This window comes from Sceloporus occidentalis, unplaced genomic scaffold (assembly GCF_023333645.1).
Source record: "Sceloporus occidentalis isolate IW3139 unplaced genomic scaffold, rSceOcc1.0.p SCAF_7, whole genome shotgun sequence".
NCBI classification, from domain to species: Eukaryota; Metazoa; Chordata; class Lepidosauria; order Squamata; family Phrynosomatidae; genus Sceloporus; species Sceloporus occidentalis.
The window spans coordinates 12,996,293-13,019,497 of NW_028316987.1; the positions used below are offsets into that span (position 1 = coordinate 12,996,293).

General features: G+C 40.9%; 1 protein-coding gene across 4 annotated transcripts in view; it reads left to right on the top strand.

The window, feature by feature from the left end:
* Positions 1-23,205, top strand: part of SLC4A1 (solute carrier family 4 member 1 (Diego blood group)) — a 52,395-nt gene that overhangs the window by 11,555 nt on the left and 17,635 nt on the right. For 3 of the 4 annotated variants that reach the window (XM_089531953.1, XM_089531952.1, XM_089531950.1), the window contains 8 exons: positions 1,843-1,955; positions 10,699-10,778; positions 13,702-13,879; positions 15,285-15,420; positions 15,894-16,032; positions 18,311-18,392; positions 21,247-21,431; positions 22,513-22,729. In XM_089531953.1, the coding sequence (XP_089388079.1) occupies positions 1,843-1,955; positions 10,699-10,778; positions 13,702-13,879; positions 15,285-15,420; positions 15,894-16,032; positions 18,311-18,392; positions 21,247-21,431; positions 22,513-22,729 (1,130 nt within the window). The remainder of the gene's footprint in view (positions 1-1,842; positions 1,956-10,698; positions 10,779-13,701; positions 13,880-15,284; positions 15,421-15,893; positions 16,033-18,310; positions 18,393-21,246; positions 21,432-22,512; positions 22,730-23,205) is intronic. The other variant, XM_089531951.1, reaches the window with a different exon arrangement.

Below are 23,205 nucleotides of genomic sequence, written 5' to 3' on the forward strand. Positions count from 1 at the left end.
CCTGCAGATTCCAGGTAGGGTATACAAGTTTAGACCAGTAACACTTGGGCTGTAGAGTCCTAGGTCCCAGGTCTTGGATCCTTGACCGTTTAGGAGAGAATCAGACGTGATTTTATATTGGTTCAGGAAAAACTTTCCATGAAGGGCTATTTTCCTGTAGAGGAAGAAGTTAAACAAAGAAGATATAGGGTACAAACAGACAGGTCAAAATAAAGCTGCTTTGGGTCACTTTGGAGGTATGCTGTTTAAATGATGTATGCATCATAAGAGTCTGGAAGCTGCACCAAAACCATGCTGCAGTCCTAAGGACTGGAGCACAGTTTGGCGCAGCTTCCATCCTCTTAAGATGTGTGTGTCGTTTAAACAGCATACCTCCAAAGTGACCTGAAGCAGCTTTATTTTGGCCTGTCTGTTTTGGACCATAGTCTTCCAAGAAGGGAAAAGGGGAGAAGGAAATAAAGGGTACAATAGCAAAGGAACCTGTGAAGGACATACAAAAAGAAGATCAGACTTTTTGTCGAGAATTAAATGCAGTAAACAAAAGGTCTAGGTGAGCTTCCTTTTTTCAGGCGAATATGATATATTTCTGCCGATGCTCATCAGGTGATTTCTATAGCTGTCCTTTAGGAAGAAGGTATTAGGCCAGTTACTGATCCTGGAAATGATCTGCTCTGGGTTTTAGTAAGAAATTTGAAAGAGCTATCCATGGTACTGGACCTTTTTAGAAGATAGGGTTCAGCATTTTGGATTGCTCCTTCAAAGTTTGGAATAAAGTTTGGATCAGAACCATCACACCACCAACATTGGAGCCCCCCAGTGGCACAGGATAGGGGTGGGGGACTGAGTCTACAAATAAGTCTCTCTAACCCTTAAAGCTATGGTGGAAACACACAAAATGTGCTGGCAAGCACTGAAGGCAACTCATATTCCAGAGATGGCCTGGCAGATTTCAGCTGGTCAAAAAGCTATGCTCCATTGCCACCCATGCAGTTCTTTGTCCCTTCTCCAAGGGCACATATGAAACAATTAAGTCACAGATTAGAGTTGGATGGAAGCTCATTCCAACCTAGCCACGGTGAGGTCTTGTAGGAAAGCAACCAACAATTTATGGGTCACATAATCAGCTCTGTGGTGACTTCATGAAAGTTTGCCTGCCTCTGTCCCATAGTCTCTTCTTGCCTACCCTATGGGCTCATTCATATGTGACAACAAGGTGAATTTTTGCAGGATTGGGGGATGAGGCAGCATGCCAGTGCATATTGCCTGGTTGCTCTCATTGCAGGCAGGAGCAACTAAACAAACCAGAAACTTTCGGTCCATGGTTTGCTTATCATGACATCTCAGCTGACCTCTCTGGCTTGTCTTTTCCCTAGCAAGCCAGAGAAATAAACCAATAAGAAATCATGGGATTTCTCTGGCTTGTGGCCATAGAATTCCAGGTTTGCATTAGCAAACCAAAAGCTTCCACTTCTTAAAAAAGTTATATTTGAGGATTGCAATTCCCAGGATGCCCCAAAATATATGGCCATTGGTCATTTTGGCTTGGGAGTTGTAGTCCAAAAAGTAACTCCCCAGCTGTGGCTAATTCACTTGTAATGGGAGCAGTCAGGCAACTATTCCATCATGCTGCCTGGTCCTCAATAAGCCAGAATTGCATAGAAACAAAACCTCTGTCCCCGCAGTCCCCACCAGATATTTCAGGTTGGTTTCTAACTCTTAACAAAATAAACCCAGGTTAAGAATACAGATACCCATACTGTCCTCTTCCCTTCTCATTTCTATACTTTTTGTTCACCAAGTCAACACTTGCCAGCATCTCTGTGTGATGTATATATCTTTCAGTCGTTCCTCCTGGCCTGATCACCGGAGATCATATAACCTGAGTAAGAGAAGGATGGAGAGGGTGTCCCCAGGGAAGGCAGGACACTATCAGAGGCGTGAGGACAGTGGACCAAGTGAGTGCACATAGTGGCATCTTTAGCACAGGAGTGCTAAAGCATAGTGGCTAAGAGCCAGATCAGCTACAAACCTGGGTGCTTCCTAACCAAGTCTTCTAATGCTAACAATCAGAAGGAATTATGCAGCTACTCCATTGTTGTTGTTCTTTTCCTATACTGTAATGGATTGGGGATGGGGAAGATAAGAAAAAAGTCAGAAAAAATTATAGGGAAACACAGGAAAGATATGAGTTTGAGATGACAATATCTGGAACTTCCTCTCCACAATAATATTCTATGAATGGGGTAGTGCAGTTCCTCAATAAACACTTTACCTGGAAGCACTCCAGGGATATCCTGATTTAAATCTTACTTCTGCTATGTAACCAGCCTATAGGTGGATTTAGATGAGCCACTCTTGGTCACAGTCTCTATATCTGCAGTGGGATGGAGGATAGTAATTTCTTAGGAGCCTTTCTCTTATGAATACTGAAGGAGTTTTACTACAGTTAAGATACTCCAATGCAAAAAACAAAAACAAAAAATGCACAGTATTTATTTTGAATAAAATGGCAGCTCCCCTGGGAATAACAAATTATAGGGGTAATCAATGGACATAATGCCATTATTTAAAAACAGGAACACAGGAAACTGCCCTTGGTGCATGTAGCCTAGTATTACTAGCACAGACTGACAGCATCTCTCCAAAGTTTCAGGTAAGATTTTTTTTCCTTACCTCTATCTGAAGATTGAACCTGGGAGCTTTGACATGAAAAATGTGTTTGATCACTGAGCTGGGGCCCTAACCACATACTTCCAAGTGCTTGAGATTAGAGAAGTTTCATAGTGTAGCATTGAAAGGGTGATAATGCCAAGGCTAGATGAGCTTTGCTGAGAAAAGCATTCCATAAATGTAGGACTACAACCAAGTAGTCCCTCTCCTTTGTCACTATCCTCTCAGCCTCTTTTGGAGGAAGTAACTGGAAAGAGGTGACAAATGCTGATCTCAGGGTTTATGAAAGGGATGCAACCAATGAAATATTGTGGTACTAAGCTATATAAAGCTTTATAGGTTAACACCAGCATCTTGAATTAGGCCCAGAAATGTGTAAACTGAGCCAGAACAGGTGTTATATGATCAGACCTTTCAGGTCCACATCATCAATCTGACCTACTGGCCTATTTTACAGCCTTGATCACGGTGAGAGTTATAGCTAGGTAGAGTATATGAGAGGCTTAGAAGACTTTTAAGTGTTGTATAAGTGCTCAGAATGATTATGATAGCTTCTTTACAAGTGAATATGATGAGGCTGTGTGAAATTCTTAGCTGTTTCAAGAAAAAATAATCTTAATGAAGAATTGAAAAGAGGATGCTTTAAGAGTACCTTCACCAAGAAGCTTCAAGAATTCTGTGGCCTGGGTGAATTATTGGAAGGGATGAGCACAAGCATTGTCCTATCTGTCTTGGTAGCTGTAAGGTTTAGAAGCAGAGTATATATAACAAGTAAGAAAGGCTGATGGATTTTGTGTTTAGTTGTTGTTGTTTTTTAAGAAGCATTGAGGATAGGGCAGGAAGGTTCTTTAACATTGGGGTGAAACAGAGGGTCAAAATAAAGCGGCTGCCAGCCACTTTGAAGGTGGGACCATTTATATGATGCATATCTCCAAAACAAAGCCACCTTCTAGGGTTAAAACCGTAGCAAAAAGAAGCTGGGATACTCCAGCTTAGCTCAAAAATATGCATCTTTGTGTCTGCATATGAACAGCTCAGCACCAGTGTGGATCTGGAGCAAAGCAAAAAATTATATGAAAGTACAACTCCAATGGATGTAATTACAACATACACAAACCAGACAGTCCAGCAAGGGGGCATAGGGTGCAGGGGGTGAAAGGTGCATGTAGAGGTGACTTCCATGATCTTGCTTTGGCAATGTATCACTTGCACACCCATGCCCTGTATGAGCAGAGCATCGCACATGTAACTGTGTGGCTGATCAAAGAGGCAGCCATGCAATGGGATGGTATATGTGGGGGGTATTGGAGCTCACAGGTGGTGTGTTTCTGTGATAATTGACATGTATGGTGGGGAGGTAACAAAAAAACTTACCCAGAGGTGTGGCTCGATGCAGCGCTATGTGGTCTGCCCGAAAGTATTCAACCCACTTGGGGAACAGGCCGTGTGGACAGCAGGGTTTCGACATGCTTTTGGAAAAAGCAGTCTTGAGCTGCTTTTTTCTGACTGCATGCTCCAGCCCATGCTCTCTGAACATTTTTCTACTCTAAATTGACAGTAACTTCCAAAATCTATTTCCCTCTCACTCCAAGGTCCAAATGTGTGTGTATGTATGTATATAAAAACATACAGCATGGTATACCCACAGTACATAATTATAGCACTTCCACTGCTCCATCCGATGGATCCTGGGACATATAGTTTGGTGAGGGACTTAGAAATTTCTGCCATGGCGGTTAAAGTGGTGTCAAACCAGATTATTTCTGAAGTGCGGATGCAGCCACAGTGCAGTATCCTGCATCTTGTTGCAGCTGCCTGATACCTGACAACAGCCATCTTACCTCCAGCTCTGTTGGCTTTGCTCGCTTATCAGCAATCAGTCACCCACAAGGGCATCTGCTTTCTGCCTTTCCTTGAATGCTTCACTATTGATAATAAATAAAGCTTTTGTTTGAAGTGAAGACAAGAAGCCTCTTGAGTCTGAACTGTTTCGGTTAAAAACTGGTCAGAACCCGCTGCTTTGGATGCTGGTGAAAGTGTATAAAGTGCATATATTGACATCTTGGTTGATAGCAGGATTTGGTCCTTTAAAGAAACATTCAAACAAATGGAGGTCATTTGAGATCTGTCCAAAGAGGATTTGGATTCTGTCGCCTGTCTGGGAGGGAAATTTGCATTATATTTCCTGCTTTTGACTGATTTAGCCTGTTTCACCAGAGAAAGAAGCAGTAGCTAGGCAGACATTGAAATCAGGACTTTGGACAGAGGTTAACTGCTTTGTAAAAGTGTCTTTGAGATCACAGTTTTGGTAAGAAAGGATTATAATCTCCCTCCGTGCACTAAACAGAATTAAAATCATCCTTACATGAGTATGTGAGTGCAGGTGCATCCTTATTTATGGAACAACATGGAGGTAGTATTTTATCAGTTACACAGAAAGGGTTAAACCTGTTCCTGACTTCTAGCACTGAATCCAAAGGCACTGCAAACATAGTAAGCAGCAAGTGCATTCATACTGAACAGCAGGCACTTCTTTTTTATATTTTCTAAAATTACATTTTATTCTATTATATTTTAATAGAATTTAGATGATAAAAAATACATATATATATATATATATATATATATATATATATAATGTATAAAATGTTTAAAATAAATATTAAATGTTTAAAATATTGCTATATATTAAATATTTATAAAAGAAAGGTTAAATAGTTAAAAATAAAAATACGTTAAATAATTTATAAAAGATAAAGATAAAAACACTCAAATGAAATTATGCTATATCTAAGTTTGTTTTGGCTGTTCCACATTGATTTAAACAGTTTCATTAGGATCCATAGAAGATATATACAAAGCAAGTGATTCTAAGGGCAATGAATTTTGTATACTAGCTACAAATGTGTGTGTCCATACAGTGCAGCCCAAAATGAATAACATAAGAAGAGCCTTGTTGGATCAGACAAATAGCCTATCCAGTGCGACATTCTTTTTTCCTTAGTGGCCAAACCAATGGAACATCAGTGAACCCACAACCTCCTTCTCACATTCTCAGCAAATGATATACAGAACCACTCTACCTCTGATAGTGGAAGTGATACATAGAAGCCATTCTGACTAGTAGCCACTGACGGTCCTAACCTCCAAACGTACAGTCCCTTTATAACTATATCAGTTCAACTTGTGGCACAGAATTCCTCAGTTTAACTACCTGCTGTGTGAAGTGTGGAAATTTCTGTTACAAGACATGAGTTTAGTACATTATTATATATGTCAGAAACTTGTTTCTCCATCATGGGAAAATCCAAGAACATGGAGACCCTGTGCTGAATTTTTTGTGTGTGGTTTTTTCGGGCTATGTGGCCATGTTCTAGAAGAGTTTCTTCCTGACGTTTCGCCAGCATCTGTGGCTGGCATCTTCTTTGGCTGGCATCTTCATCCAACTTTGGAGGTATGCTGTTTAAATGACACACGGATTTTAAGAGGCCAGACGCTGCGCATGCATCATTTAAACAACATACCTCCAAAGTGACCCAAAGCAGCTTTATTTTGGCCTGTCTGTTCAGGCCCTTAGTTTATCTTATATCACCCTAATGTCTTCTGCAATTCTACCCCACTTTAGCACTAGAAAATGAAGCGTATCAGAGTCTCTATATATTAGCTGTAGCACTACCCAAGATGGTACTTAGCCTGATGTTGAATAAATCAGCCTGATGGTGAACAAACCTGCTCTTAACAGTTAAATTTGAACTGTGAATTATGGCTTGGTAATGAGCCATTCCTACCTAGGCAATGTCTTTTAACGCCTGGAGGCTGATCCCCTCACCTTGATAGCAGCAAAAGGCTCTTGTATTTACTGTCAGCAAAGTTAGAGTGGTTTTGAATTTACTATGAACACAAAAACCACTTGTGACAGGAACCTGAGGGTGGGGCCAGGGTGTCCTGTCCTGTTGCAAAAGGGGGGGGATTGACTTAGAGAGTCAAAAACTCCATAAACTATTTTTCTTTGGATGTCAGACTGCGGACGCTACTTGTATACAGGGCAGGTAAGCTGAGGTTGGTGGGGCAAGGCATGATCATGCTGAGCTGTATGCTCAGTGCCACAGCCAAGAGATGATCTTTTCATTTTATTTTAAAGGAAATAGATATGCAATGAAATATGTGTGCAATAATCTATGGTCATGGATGTGGATTAGCTGAAAGTCGCTAAACTCTGCAACACAGAGAAAGCTATTCCAGTGCTTCATTTCCTTTTTTAAAAACAGATGCACGGAACCATGTTGACAAATGTCAGTTTCTGCTTTGGAAGCCATTTCTTCAGTTTATGGACTCTTTACATTATTATTCAATGATGAAGGAAATGCACTTTGTTTTCTCAAGAACACTTTTGTTGTTGTTTTGGCTCTGTTGTTGTTATGTTTGCTGCTTTGCTGGTTCTTGTTTTAGGACAATTGTCATTTTTAGTTTGTGTTACTTTATAGATTGCTCAGATAATGATAATGATTGTCACTGGGAAACTGATAAATGGAATGAATAAAATAATAATATAATGTGTTTGATGGTGGGAATCTTAGCAGAAATGAAGTCCAGGATTGTACATCAGAGTTGGAATTCTTACTTCAGATCCTTGTTGTCGTAAATGCAACTGGGAAATTGTATCACAAATCTCCCAGGAATATTGCAGTGACAATTAATAGTGTCATAGCAAAGAAGTGTGAAGTAAGGAAAATCTTTTACATAAAGCATAAAATGGGATCAGACATATATTGTGGGTGGCATATACCGACTCAAAGCCAACATGAGCTTCTTAGAATGCTTTGGTGGGAATGAGAGACTTAAAATCCAATATAATTTCACTTCAGAGAATTGGATCAATGTATTTGACTCAACCCCAGGATCTAAGTGGTAAGTAAATGGTATTTAGAGTGTCATATTCACAAATCAGAAGGACTGTTGATGTTTATTATAGGGTTCAAGTCTAGTTTCATTTCCTTTTTCATGTATCAGAGTGGTTTGACTAGCAATTTCGGTAGTTCTTTATCTCTACTTATCCACATGAAAATTTCAGTGATGCACTTGTTCTTCAATGACAGCACATTGTCACCTGGCTCTTGTGAGCTGACCCTCAGGGTATTTGATGGATAGAAGGTCCCAACTATGGGTGGAATTGAATATGATACAAGAGATTGTGTGTCTTCAGACATAGATTACCACCAATTAGCTATTGGAAAAAGATAAAGTAAAAATGGGAGCTATTTCAAATCAAAAAGAAATGAGAGGTGCTGAACTCTTTTCCCCTACTTGCTTCCGCACTTTCTTCCCCATTTGCTCACCCCTGCCACTATTTACCTAGCTTAGGTCTAGGGTTGCCAGGCTAATTTTTTTTACACATTAATATCCCACTCTTCCTCCAAGGAGCTACACATGGTAAATATGGTTTTTTCTTCCCTATCCTTCCCCATTCCCTTGTGATGCTCTAGCTGGCCAAAGATCACCTCCAGACCTTCATAGCTGAGTGGAGATTCAAACATGGGTCCACCAAATCCTTGGCTGACCATCCAACTACTAATACCACACAAGCTATAGATACAAAACCCTATTGTATTCATTGCTTGCTCTTGGGTTGCTAGATTAAAAACAAACAAACCTGCTACTATAAATGTATTAACTCCAGTTCATCTGAAATATTGTTGGGCTGACTTACCCAAATCTTAAAACAAGGGTGGGGAACTTATCTCAGCCTGAGGGCCAAGTTCTGTTTCAGAAAAATTATTGTGGACTGCATTCCAGGGGTAGACAGGGCCAGAGGCAAAAGGGAGAGACTAAATTAAAGCTCCTACTGCAATTGTTTGAGTCTTTGGACAGGTGTTTCAACTTTTAGAATGAGAAAACCCCTATTCAAAACTATAGAAAATCACTCAACTATAGTGTGACAGCAAAGATGGTTTAGCCGTCTAGGGAGTCCCAAAGGTCTGGGGAGAAACCCTAAGGGGGACAGATTTGGACCTAAGGAATGAGGTACCCAACCCATGCTTTAAGATCTTCCTGAGAAGCTTTACTCTGACTTCCTCTATCAAATGAAGTGAGGTGGGTAAATATCAAGAGCATTGCCTTCTTGGTAGTGGCATCCCAAATGGAACAACCTTCCTCAAGAGGTTTGCATGACACCATCTCTAGAGTCTTTCCAGCACTAAGTGAAGAGCTTTTAGTCCACTCATTCCTTTTCAATAATGTATGTTGTCGAGTCTGCCTACTGACTTCTCAGTACATAATCTGTGTTTTAATTGTGTTTTATTTTGAATAATCATAGCTGTAGTTTTATATACTATATTTTAGCACTAGATTTGTTTTGTGATCTGCTCAGAGGATTTTATTACGCAGATAGACAAGACAGACAGACAGAGAAAATTAACAATGCCCTCTCCAAAGATAATGTAAGATGTGCTGTTACAGAATACATAAATAAAACATGTAGAAAGAAGAGGTTTCAGAGAACTACAGTGGCTCTGTATGAGAGAACCTCACAACAATCCTTGGTGTTAGAAAGGTATGATATAATTACAGAAGAACAACCCTGTTTTCATTTATGAAATGCTGGCGCTTGGGGTTACAACACACCAGTTTTTTGCCCAGCAATATTACTTTTATTATTGTCTCTGCAATGCACACATACACACCCCAAACAATTGTATAACATTGGCTAAAGGAAATTCATCCTTTTTCTACTGAAGCCCAGTTTAAATGTACAAAATGCTATAAAGTTCATATTCCTTTTCACAACATCTCTCTCAGACAGACCACTATGGATCCTATCTTACAGATAACAGAAATGGAGTCTAAGGGCAACCTCATACATTAGGCTCCATACCTTTAGACATAACTCCAAACCATGGTTCAGCACTGTGGCAAAGTGTAGTGAAACTTGGGCCTTCCCACTGCTGCAATGCACCCATTAGGAGATTGGAAGCTTCCATTTTTATTTTAGATTAATCACTGTTTACATTAAGTAGCACATGTGGAGGACATTACACTAGGCGGTCTGCCTTAGAGTGTTGTCTCAAAGGTCTGGGGAAGAAAAACAATAATATATCTCCAAATTAGCATATGCCATTAGAATTCTGCCCTAGGAAATTGCTTTTAGGATTGTATTGGCAACTATCTGTTCTTTTATCTCTCTCCTGTTCAAATATACAACATCTATCTCCTTTAGAAATATGGAGATTAAACTCTTTTAATATGGGTGATATATTCTGTGAATGATGTTGGAGGGTACAAATGTACTTTAAACCATCAGAGAGGTATACTTTACATTCAGCCGTCCACATTTGCGGTTTTGACTTTTGCAGATTTGATTATTCATAGATTTGGTTCATATGTTATCTCTAAGAATCTCTAGATCCTCCAGTGCAACTCTATGGACAACTTCTGCCAGAAGCTGACCATAGACTTGTGCAGAAGGACCTAGATATTCCTCGAGAGAACACTTATCTAGGCATTTGTAGGTCCTACAGTGCAATTCTATGCCCAACTTCTGGCAGAGGTTGTCCATAGAGTTGTGCTGGAGGACCTAGAGATTCCTGCAGAGTTGTTCTCTTAAGTTAAAAAATGAGTGGTTTTTTTATTTATGGTTTTACCACATTCATGAGTGTCCTTCCCCCTTAATCCCAGAGAATGTGGAGGGCCAACTGTACCTTAAGAAACCTTCCATAATATTACTGATACCCCTAGGTCACAAGGAATGGAATCAAAACCTAGACATGTACAGTATGCGCCAATTAACCTTTGAAACCATCTAGTCTATTGGATAAAGTGTCCTGAACCCAAACAGAAGAGAGATAGACACAAAGCTCATGGTGTAATTTTCAATTAAAATGTCAATTTTCACCCTAATTTACCTTGCAGGAATGTTTGGGAATATATAATGGGATGGCCCCACGCATGTCACCCTGAACTCCTTAGAGGAAATGGTGAAAAAAACAAACTCTAAAATAGTTGATAAATAAAACTTCTTTTCTTTTGGGACAGGTGGCTCCTCAGCTGGGGAAGAGCAAGGGGGTACAAAGGCTACCCAGCGACCAATCATTTTCCACAGAGCATCCCATGAGGTATGTTTCTAAACCCTGCAGAGGTCTGGGTTTGACTGAGAGCATTCTTGTGGAATGTGCATTTATTGTTGTCATGTGCGTTCAAGTCAAATCTGACTTATAGTGACCCTATCATTACATTTTAACAGTAAGATATATTCAGAGAAGGTTTGCCATTGCCTTCCCCTGAGACTGAAAGTGTGACTTGCCAAAGGTCACCCAGTGGGTTACTATCGCTGAGTGGGAATTTGAACTTGGTTTGCCCCAAACCACTAGACATCACTGCTAGGGTTTCCAGATTGGAAAGGGCTCCTATATATTTAATGTTGGTGTGGAAGAGGGACCTTCAGCAGGTATTACATGTCAATAAAGCAGCTAACAAGCAACACTTGCTTAAATTATCTTTTCTATGCAGTCATTAAAGGTACAGAAACCCTCTCCAGTTTCATTCTGGTAACTGGCTTTGGAACATGTACTACTCTCTGTTTTGTAAGTTAGAATGGGAAAATATTGCAACCAGAACCAAGAAACATCAACCAAACATTTCTTGCTAGAAGGGCCCAAAAATGTGAAGAGCGCAATGCACTTAGGTGACCATGTTGATGAAGATTTCAAACAATTGCCTCTTTATATGGTTGCGGTCACCATGTGTATGTGATTATTATTTTTGCACGTGATACTTAATTTATTCATTTCATCTAACATTTACTTATAAACACCCACCCAAATTGAGTTTCAAGGCAATTTAGAAAACTTATTATGAAAAGGCAGTTACAGATCTTTAAATAAACATAAACTAACTAAACATAGTAAGAAATATCACGCTGGTTCACTTCACTAAGGGGCTGAACAGACAGCTGCCTGCAGCTGCCTCTTTTTTTGCCAGATTGAGACCATGGCAACTACATGCCATGGCCCCAATCTGGCATTTCCATGGTGCAAAAAGGAGATTCAAAAAGCAGCTCTTTTTTGCACCACAGAAAGGGCCCTGTAGCCATGGCAGCAGTGGCTTTTTGCTGCTTCTTTGGCACAGTGCATGTAAACACTGTGCCAAAGGCATGGTGTGATGCTGCCTGTCGTCTGGTCAGGTGGGCAGCATGTGGGTGACATGTGGGCGGCGTCCAGGTGGCTGGCATGCAGACACCACACCCGCCACTCCACCCCAAGGCTGGCTTTTTATGCCGGTCTATTGAGGCCCTAAATATGTATTTAAAACCAAAGTTCTATTAAAAACCTGAATGAGTACTCTGGAATTACGTTCCTTTGGGAGATCATTTTTAACTTGGATGACTATGGTAAAGACACTAAACCTTCTCCTACACTGGATTTCCCAGATCAACACATTGTACCAAATTTTTCTAGAACTTAGAACAATCTGTTTAGGAGAAACATCCATATCAAAATATGCTAACAATAATTCATACAAGGGGAAGATGACTAATTATTGATGTTGTGAGCCTTCAAATCAGTTTTGACTTAATGGTGACCCAAAGACAAACCTACCATGGGGTTTTGTTGACAAGATCTCTTCAGAGGGATTTTTCTGCTACATTCCTTTGAGAGAGAGAGAGAATGTGACTTCCCTAAGGTTGCTTGGTGGGTTTCCATGGCTGAACAGGGATTTGAAACCCGGTCTTCTAGAGTCATAGAATCAAGACTCCAACCTCTATACCACACTTCCCCTCAGTGAGTTAATCCATATTATCAGTAGCAACTTTGATCAAAGAAACAGAGTTAAATTAAACACACACACACCGTGACCTTATCCACAAATACCACGGCATTTAAATTAGTCTTTTACTATGTGGATGGAAGCATTATAGAACTATCTCATGTGTAGTTTGACCCTGAGTACTTATCCGCATACACAGTACTGTCTCAAACAAAAAGAAGTAATGTTTGCTGTTATCGCATGGCAAGGTCTCCAGGTATTTTGGAGGAATCGGCTTCATCCACACTGCAGAAATAATCCACTTTGACGCCACTTTAACTGCCATGGTTCAATGCTGTGAAGTCCCGGGAGTTGTAGTTGGTGGGGCACCAGATATCTCTGACAGAGAAGGCTAAATGTCTCACAATTCTACAGTTCCCTGGATTCCATAACATTGAGATATGGCAGTTAAAGTGGTGTCAAACTGGGTTATTTCTGCAGTGCTGATGCAGCCAAAGTGATGGGTCTTCTCACCATAACAACTGCATACAGACTCTGGTGCTTGTAGAAGTAATGTAGTTCAACGTCACTTTAACTGCCATGGCTCCATCATAAAGAATCCTGGGATTTCTCTGAAGATGCCAGCCACACATGCTGGTGAAACGTCAGGAAAAAACTCTTCTAGAACATGGCCACATAGCCCGCAAACCCCACAAAAAACTATGGATGCCATGAAAGCCTTCGACTCAAAATCCTGCGATTTGTCATTTTATCCCTGTTCTTTCCATGTTATTCTTGCCCCTGGTACCAAATTTTCTGTTAAAGTACAGCTCAGGAATACATCTACAGTGGGTTCTTGCTATCTGCTGGGGTTTGTTTCCAGGACCCCTCATGGATAACAAAATCCATGGATACCCAAGTCCCATTAAATGCAAGGGCATAGCAAAATGGTGTCCCTTATATAAAAGAGAAAATCAAGGTTTGCTATTTGGAATTTATATTTTATTTGAATAGTTTCAAGCCATGGATGTTTGAATCGGTGAATAAAAAATCCATGGATAAGGAGGGCCAACTGTACTAGGTTACCTGAGGTGTACCTGTACAAGCTTCCCACCAAGGTATTTTCATGCTAGGCAAAACTTTGCCTGATCAGTTCCTTCCCATTCTACCATTTGTAAAGACACAAAGTTTCCTGCAGCAGAGGAAGATGGCAATGTAGACTATGAGAATTTATGCTACTACTGCAAGATCCTTTTGCATTATAATAATAATTCTTCGCCACATCTCCTCCAGGCATACGTGGAACTTCATGAACTGATCATGGACCATAACAATGAGCTTCGCTGGCTTGAGGCTTCTCACTGGATCAAGCTAGAAGAGGACTTTGAGGAGCTGGGACATTGGGGTAGACCTCACCTCTCATACCTGACTTTCCAAAGCCTTCTGGAGGTGCGCAGAGCTTTCACCAAAGGTGAGGAAGAACCTGTGGTCTGTGTGTGTGTGTGTGTTGAGTGCCTTCAAGTTGTTTCCAAGTTATGGCAATCCTAAGGCAAACCTACCATGTGGGTTTCTTGGCAAGATTTGTTCAAAGGAGGTTTGCCATGGCTTTCCCCTTAGGCTGAGAGCACATGACTAATGGGTTTCATGATTGAGCTGGTAATCGAACCCTGGTCTCTAGGTCAGTGGCATCACTAGGGTTGGCATCACCCAGTGCTGTAATTCATGGTGTCACCCCCTCCATTGACCTCCTCCCATTTCACACCACACCTTCATAATGTTTTATGCACTAATGTTACTCATAAATCACAATTCCCATACACCACTGAATGTAATGCTAAGAGTTGTGACATAAACAACTAGCAAAATTAAAACTACTGGTATACCCTCAAATTATAATATCATATACACAACCTAAATGTATTTACATATACACAGTGAAGAGTTGGTTAAAATGTGATTTTTTAAAAAAAATTAAATAATTTTTAAAAATTAAAATTTCAATTTTCTTTTAAAATTAATTTTGAAATTTTGAAATTTAAATTTTAAAAAATTCTGGGGCCTCTCCTTTCTCTTCCCACTGAGCTTCATTCCACTCCCACTATCTCTTAAAGCATTTTAAAGGGAAGCAGGCAAATGCCACAACCTGTTTCTGCCAAAAGGTTGATGTTTGGTGAATAGTGGTGTCACTCCGCCTTAGGGTGTCATATAGTGCAGTCCGCACCCCCTTTAGTGCCTTTGTAGACTACAAATCCCAGGATTACATAGGATTAGTGGTGCCACTAGGGTTGGCATCACCTGGTGTGGTAACTCATGGTGTCACCTGCCCTTGGACTTCACCCATACCACAATATGCAATATCCTTAGTAATGTTTTTTGTACTAATATTACTCATAAATTGTAATTCCCATTTATCACTGAATGCAATGGCAATAGTTACAACATAAAGAACCAGCAAAATTTAAATTATACCTTTAAATTACATTATAATATGCACAGCCTAAATGTATTTATATGTACATAGTTTTGTGTGATTAAAGTGAAATTTAGGTAAGATGTGATGTTTTAAAAGAAAAGTTTAAAAGAATAATTTAAAAAAATAAATAAAATTTAAAACTTTTTAAAATCTCTTTTGTCCTCCCACTGAGCCTCACCCCACTCACACCATCTCTTCTACTGAAATCCAGTGTTTTATATGAACACAGGTGAATGCCACAGCCTGTTTCTGCCCAGAGGCAGATGTTTTGGGAGCAGTAGTGTGGATAGGTCGACACATGTTTTTGGGGTCAATTTTTTGACTAAAATTATACATGAGTATATACAGTATCTCTTCTGAACTGTCAGATGTTACTTGATGTTTCCTTTTTCTGCATCTCTAGGAACTATACTTCTAGACTTGCCCGAGAGGAGTCTAGCTGGGATCGCCAATCAGGTACTTGACCAAATGATCTACGAAGGGCAGCTCAAACCAGAGGACCGAGAAATGGTGTTAAGAACCCTCCTACTTCAACACAGGTACTCATGCCATAGCCTGAGCTGACAGTTTGGTATTTTCCCTGAAAGCTTCTTTATGAATTTATAGAGTTATACGGGACCACAAGGACCATCTTCTAATCCAACCCCTGACATGCAAACCCTTTCTTTTTCAAGCTAAAGGGGTGGGCATGCAGGCAAGAAGGACCACAAGAATTCAGCCCTAATCTATCTTAGGTCAGATATACTCCATAGGTGAGACTAGTGAAAATTGAAGTGGGTGAGTCACCTATCTCAGAGTAGGCAACATAAAAATGATTTTACAAGGAGAGGAGACAGGAGACATTATGTCGTGTCTGTAGAACCTTACACAATGTCTCAACAATAGAGGATCTCAGATAATTTATTTATTCATTTTAATTATTTACTGGGTGCATTCTTGTCTAAAAGCCTAGGTAATAACTCCCTTTTCCTTTCCACTCTCTTCTTTCTTTCCCTCCATATTTCTTCCCCAGCCACCCTGATGCCTCTATGTCATTAAGCACTGTTTCTCCTGCACGACTTCAACAATCTGACACCAAAGATGTAACACAGCCACTTCTGTCAGAACATCACGAAATAGAAATGAAGACCTTTCTTTCTGACTCAGAGAAGGTAAGGCAACTTTAGGGCCTTGGATGTAGGAGACAGGAAGAGTACCCATCTTGTGATTGCTGTGCCAGGAATGTCCGGACTTGAACCAGGAACATCCTGGCCTAAGCCTAGGACTGATTTGTGTCTAGAACTGACTTGGCACAGATCACCCACTTCTGAGGTCAGACTCACAGATGTGGCAGATATGCCAGGTGGCTTCACAGAATGTTCATGCAGACAGCCACTGAAACATGGAAATGGAGGACTTCAGATCTTCCAGAAGATCCAGAGTAACAACTATGTGTTTAAAAAATCCATGTTAAGGCTGTTTAAACTTTTAGCTTTTTCACTCGCTTCTTATAGAGTATGACTGCTGTCCTCTGTTTCTCCTCATAGTTATTCCACCTCTTTTCAGGCTGTAGGGCAGGGTACTCCCCCCCCCCCCCCCCGAGGGAGCAGGTGTTTAGCTTGGGAGTATTCCTAGACCTGTCTCCATCAGTGAAGGCTCAAGTGGACTCCATGACTCAGTTCCTGAGGCCAGCTTTGATAGATCCACCAGCCACAGTATTTCCCGGACAGTGATAATCTAATCACAGTGGTTCATGCACTGGTAAGCATGAACCATTTAGACTACTGCAGTTTGCTCTGTATGGGTCTGTCTTTGAAGATGCCTCATATGCTGCATTTAGTGCAAAATGAAGCAGCAAGATAGTTCGCCAGAACATTGTATAGAAATCATATAACATGATTTTTTAAAAAGATTGCACAGGCCATCAATACATTTCTGGCCTAAATTCAAGGTATTGGTGATGAGATGTAAAACCCTAAATGTCTTGGGACCTCAGTATTTGAGCATCTTTGTCCATATATGCATGACAGAGGTCTGCTGGAGGAGGTATCCTCTGTGTTCCACTAGTGGGAGCAATACCCTGTGTAGATGTGGAGAAGGGCCCTTTTGCCTGTGGAACCCCACTTGTAGGATGCCTTCCTCTCAGAGGCTAATTGGCACCAGTGCCAATGATAGAATCACTTTTAAAAAAAAAACATTTCGGGGTCCAAAGGTTTTGCCCACAGTTGTACATGCACATGGTTTTTAAATTGTTTTAATATTTTATGTTTAATATATTTTAAGACTATTGCAACTATTGTTCATTGTTTTACATTGTTTAGATTTATTTTAATGCTACATGGCCCCAAGTGTATCTTATCATAGAGGGTTTAATAGAAATATTTAAATGCATAAACCGTTTGCACTGAATATATAAATCGAAAGTCTTTTGTGTTTTTCTATTATGACACCATGAGATAGTAGTCCTCTATCCTTCAAATAAATATATAGGCATATTTCAGTTAACAAAGTGGATGTGTTCCTGGGCATTACCTCTTTAACTGAAAATTTAGTACCAGATGTAGAACATAGAAAGAAGAGGGGTAAAGTCCTGTACCATCACAAAGAGTGAGAGAGAGAGAGAGAGAGAGAGAGAGAGAGCAGTCCAACATCTTTCAAAAGATCTTTTATTCAGCCTTAATGCTATGGACATGTAAAATGCAACAATTAGGCCAGGTAAGCCTTGAATAAGTAATCAAACAAACAAAAATTAGAACCACCAGAGACTGCTTGAAAGCTTCTTCCAAAATGCTGGGATGACTTTTTGTTTTACCAAGTGGATGACCAAACTTATAGATCTGTGCTTTTTAACATGCTGGATATAGCTGCTGAAAGGGCTTATTGACTCTTCCCTTTTCTCCTTGTTTTGCTGTTCAAACATGTTCAATAAGGGATTCAGGAGGTAGCTGCTGTTTGCCTTGCCCGTTGTAGCACACACAGCTACAGTAGGATTAGCTAGACTAGAACCCCTTTCTTCCCCAGAGCAAGCTCTATTGCATTGTTTACTGCAGACATGTATGGCAACCAGAAAGGAAAAGGTCATTGTTTCTCCAGCCCCCTCTACCATCCTCCCAGTGCAGATGCTGCTAAAAAAATATTTGCAACTATGGAAAAGGCCAGAAGGAAAAGGGAGCTAGGTGAGCAACAAGAAAAAAAGATGTTGTAAAAATAATCTTCTTTGTTAGAGGCCTTTTGAATTGGGGCATGCCTGTATTCAGAAGGACATCCCACTAGGCAAAGTGAGATTTATTATCCTATAGAGCAACCAATAGTTTAAAATTCTATTTCAGCAAATAAAAAGTAAGAACCCTTCTTCTTTCCTATTCTGAAAGCAGCAAGCAGAGGACAAATCCTTGAACAATCTTTTGACTCTGCCCCCACACTAGCTTCCTATTAATTTTCTTGTTCCAGGGTGAGCCCAGTAGTACTGCTTTTAAGAAGCCACTTTCAGAGAAGATTTCCCCTGATGCAGAAGCTACACTGGTCTTGGTCGGTAAGTAGCATTCAGTGTATTAGTGTTATACAGGGCTGGGCAATTTTGGAAGGTATGGGGGGTTCTTTAACACTCCAGGACAACTCAGAGGACTGAACCCCCAATTGCACCTGCCCCCACAAAAATTTCAAAGATTTTGCCCCCGCCCACCCTTGCAAGGCCACAAATGCGCTCTGGGGGACATTGGAGCATTTCTCCCATACTTTGGGCCCTTCCTGGACCACAAGAGGACATTTTAGAACATTTTGAAAGTTTTTTTTTTAAAGGGGGGCATCCAGGAGTCCTCCATGGCAATGATAAACCCTCTCTGACAAAACTTGCCAAGAAAATGCTATGATAGGGTCACCATAAGTCAAAAATGTCTTGGAGATACACAACAACAAAGGGGTCATCCAAACATGATAGATATACCCTCCATACTCCTAGAGGTCATTTTGGAACAAAAATAAATTTTGGAGATTTTTTTTTTTCAAAAAGAAGTTTTTGACTCCTAGGAGGACCTCAAAATGGTGCTTTGTCTATCCCTGTTGTAGTGGAAGAGATGGAGAGAATGACTAGTACAGAGATTGTGGAGTTGTCATACTAAAAGTATAGTTTCCAAGTTACTACTTTATAGACAAGTTTAAAAACCCTTTGTAGTTCCAGTTGAAAGAACCCAGTAGAAGGATGGGGAAGAGCGCTAAAAGAGACCATAGCTATTTGAAGTCAGTAGGCAGTACTGGAATAGAACCAGTGTGAATGTTGGACTAAATGTAGTGGTGTGAATGTTGGACTAAAACTCTGGTTCAAATCCCCACCAAGCCATGGAAAGCTACAGCATGGCTTTAGACAAGTCATATTCTCCCAGCCTCATAGGAAGGCAATAGCAAAGTACCTCTGAACAAATCTTGTAAAGAAAACTCTGTAATAGCTTTGTCTTCATTTGTTTGTCATCATTAGTTTGAAATGGCTAGAAGGCACACAACAGCAAGGGCTAGACAGATTAGTGGTCTCACGTGGGATAAAGTTGGCTCATATTTCCTTATGGGGGTGAATGAGTAACAAACGTGTATTGATATTTCATCACCAATAGTTACTAGCTGTTGTAGCTAAGTGGACTCTCTCCTGCTTTAAATCTTGAATGCTCAGAACAGGCTATTTGGAAATGCTTGGCCAAGATTATATTACAATTTAGGCAGCTCATTGGCCTTCCGCCAGTTTATTTCCATTCACAGTTGGGTCTCAGGCTGTTGCTGGCTGTAAAACACAACACATTGGGGTGTACGAAGTAAGGGGCTCCCAGGCACCATATGGTAGCAGTTTTGCAGCTGTGCAAGAGGAAGAACCAGCACCCTCCAGGACTGGACAGTGTCCAGGAGCACTTTGGACTCCCAGTCACTGGTTAGGGACATGGTGGAATTGTGGCACAAGGAGCTAATCAATACCTCCTTCCCCAATGGCCTAGAAGGCAAATACACTGGTTAAATGGGAGGTTATGTCATCATATGCCACCAAAAGGATTCTGGTCCCAGTGTCCTCACTGACCTGGCAAGAGGGCACTCTTCAAAATATGGTTCATCAAATAATATCACATTAAAGGAGTACAGTGTTGCCATGCAAGTATCTTCTGCTGAAATTCCTTTTGCACCCAGATGTTAATGGCACAGGAGCTTACACACAGCCGCCCTATAAAGACAGGCTTTAGATTGGAGGTAGCCATATGTAAGCAAACAGTCATTTTCTTCCTTGCAGTGCATAAAAATGACAATGTTTTTTGCAAAATGGTAGACAGTTGATACTCTCCCCTCCCTTTTCACATTCACATCCCTAACTGTCAGTGTGCCACATATGTGTTTCTGCAGGGCTGGTCTAAGATATTTTGTCACCCAAGACAAAAGACAAGATGTACAGAAGCTGATTGGACTGGCAGCTAAAACTTTCCTCAGCATAAGATAACATTCTCTATGGTGCCTTAGGTAGCAGATTAGTTTAGCTGGCCTAGGACAGGTTGAGTGACTCTCACAGCTCTGTCCTCCAATGGAAGGGAACAGCTGGGAAGTTCATAAGGAACAAGCAGGAGGCTTACTGATTCCCTGCATAAAATTATCTGAGATGATCTTCTCAGAAAGCCTAATTATGATTTAAGAGCAACATGAGTGCAAAAAAGTATTACTAAGGATTCTGTATAGTGTGAAATGAGAGGCGGTCAATGGAGTTGCACCATGAGTTACTGCAGTGGGTGACACCAACCCTAGTGATGCCACTGCCTTGAGGCAGATTTAGCCAGAAGTTAATTATATGTCCAGTTTAGCCTGAAACATTTTGACATTTGAGGTGGAAACAACCAAAAGATATTCTTCATCTGCTGCCAGATAGATATATAGATAGACAGACAGCGATTTGCCACAGTTAAATATTGTCCCAGATTTGTTGCCTCACATTTCCACAGTCATCTCTGATTATTCTACACTATAGAATGGGATTGAAATTTGAATTTTTATTATTACGGTTGATGACCAGCATAAACACTATAATGCGATACCCTTCCTTCTACAAGTTGTAGACTAATCCAGGAAGGTTTAGGTGAATAGTATCTGTGGATTCCTGCTATTGCACATGCATTCTGGCAAGGGAAGAAGCCATGTTTGTTCCTGTCATTAGCTCTGCTTTGCTTCTCTGTCTGTCTTGTCAAAACTTGATGGCCAACTTTGCTCACTTTGCAATCTCTCATTTTCTTCCCTTGTCCCCATTCTCTTCCACCCCTTTGCTTCTGCTTGGATTCCTTCCCTTCCTGCCCATGGTCTGCATTTCTCGTTTTCTCTCTTTGTGCCAAGGCTCCTAAATTATGCCCCATACCCATCCATCCTCCCTTCAGGCTGTGCCCCCTTCTTGGAGCGTCCAACTTTGGCCTTTGTGCGCTTGAAAGATGCCGTGCAGCTGGACTCTGTCCTGGAAGTCCCTGTGCCTGTCCGGTTCCTTTTTGTGGTTCTGGGACCAGATTCCCCTCGGACCAGCTACCATGAGATTGGGAGAGCCATCTCAACAATGATGTCTGAAAGGGTAAGTGGTAATCTTCCATTACGTCAAGTTGTGTGAGAAAGGAAGGCATGGAGTCCTTGAAAGCAAATTGAAGAGGTATTGTCACAACTGGGTTTAATAACTAGAGGTGCACTTGAACTGGGCCCCAAAGCCGAGAGGTTCATCTGGCTTTTTGTGGGTCTGAGGCAACAGTTCAGTGCAGCTGAGTTTTACAGTGGATATGGTTTTCCTTGGAGAGATGAGCGCAGAAAGTCCTGGGGGGTTCTTGACCCACTGCTTGATCACTCACCATCTTTTGAAAGTGTATGTTTTAAATTGCTTTAATATTGTGAATAGTTTACAAAAGTAATTCTTAACCTTAGCATTTATATCAGGGCTGGAGAACAAGTAGTCTGTGGGCTTCATTGGTTTATGGGGCCTCACAGCAGGTTACTGTATGTTTGAAAACAGCTTGTAATTGGTTCCATATTGGGGAATGTGTCTCTCTGGATAGAAAGGTTCCACACATACATGCACCACACCTCCAGTTGATATAGTGTTTTCATTGTTTGAAGTCTTCCGCATATATTATCACTGCAGTGTTTTCAAGAGTCCTGTAAGGTAGGCTAATGTTGTTGTGGTACATGAATACATGCATCTAGATTTTAAGGCCTTGGAAAGTAACAAGCAAAGAAACAATCCAGGCCTTACCAATTCAGATTAAAAAAATAAAAGGATATGGGTAATTGGCTCCAATATTTAAGCCATGGCTTCCAAATTGTCCCTGGATTGTGTTACATGCTCTTAATAAAATCAGTGCCCCAGTTTATTTTTTGGAGGCTGCCTTGAAAATTATTTTAAACACAGAATTAGGAATGGGGGAGAACCACTATTTCCTAAGCAATGCCAGGGCAAACGGATGAGGGGGCAGTCTCCTCCCCCCCACCACTTTTGCGTGAGAAATCATGGGCCCTCCCAATGTTTTAGATTATAACTCCCACAATACCTTACCCATAGCCTTGATAGAAGGGGCCACCTGGGAGTTAAAATTCAGACCACCTGGAAAACCAGTCATTCCCAAGCTTGAGTAAGTTTTTTTAATCACTCCTTTTTCTCTGGATAGGTGTTTCGCAATGATTCCTACTTGGCTGTGGGACGGACAGACCTGGTGAAGAGCGTGGAGGCATTCCTGGACTGTTGCATCGTCGTCCCACCTAGTGACATCCAAAATGAAACACTCCTCAAGGCGTTGCTGCCAGTGCAGAAGGAGCTCCTGCGGAAGAGGTACCAGCCAGTGGAGAAGAAGGTGCCCCCAGAAGTTGAGCTCTTAAAAGACCTAGGTATGCTCCAGTGTGAGAAACACAAAAACCTTTCAAAACATGGAGGTGTACAGTACAGAATTGCTTCCTCTTTCTGAACAGAAAATATATGGCTGGGGAGATGGTGGAGCTAATGGCTTTTTGTGGTCTAGAGGCTGTGCTCTCTCATTCCAAACATGTGCGAATATTGTCAACAATATGAGAAGCCAGGGTTGTTGTAATTATACTAGTGAATTACAGTCATCAGCGTTGGGTGTGCAATTCAGCATCATGGCTAAGTTTGCAAGATGTTTCCAGACTCCTTCACAGCATGAGGGAGAATAACAGGGGAGAAGCTAGGAAGGGGTAGAAGCGGGAGAATAAGATTTCCACCATTCATATGGTGAAACTTCAGCACTTTGCATAGCTTTACTCCTAGTTATAATTTTGGAGAAGAGAGCTAAGCAAAACATGTAAATGTACACAAATATGCATGGTTTAGCAAGTTCACATGAACT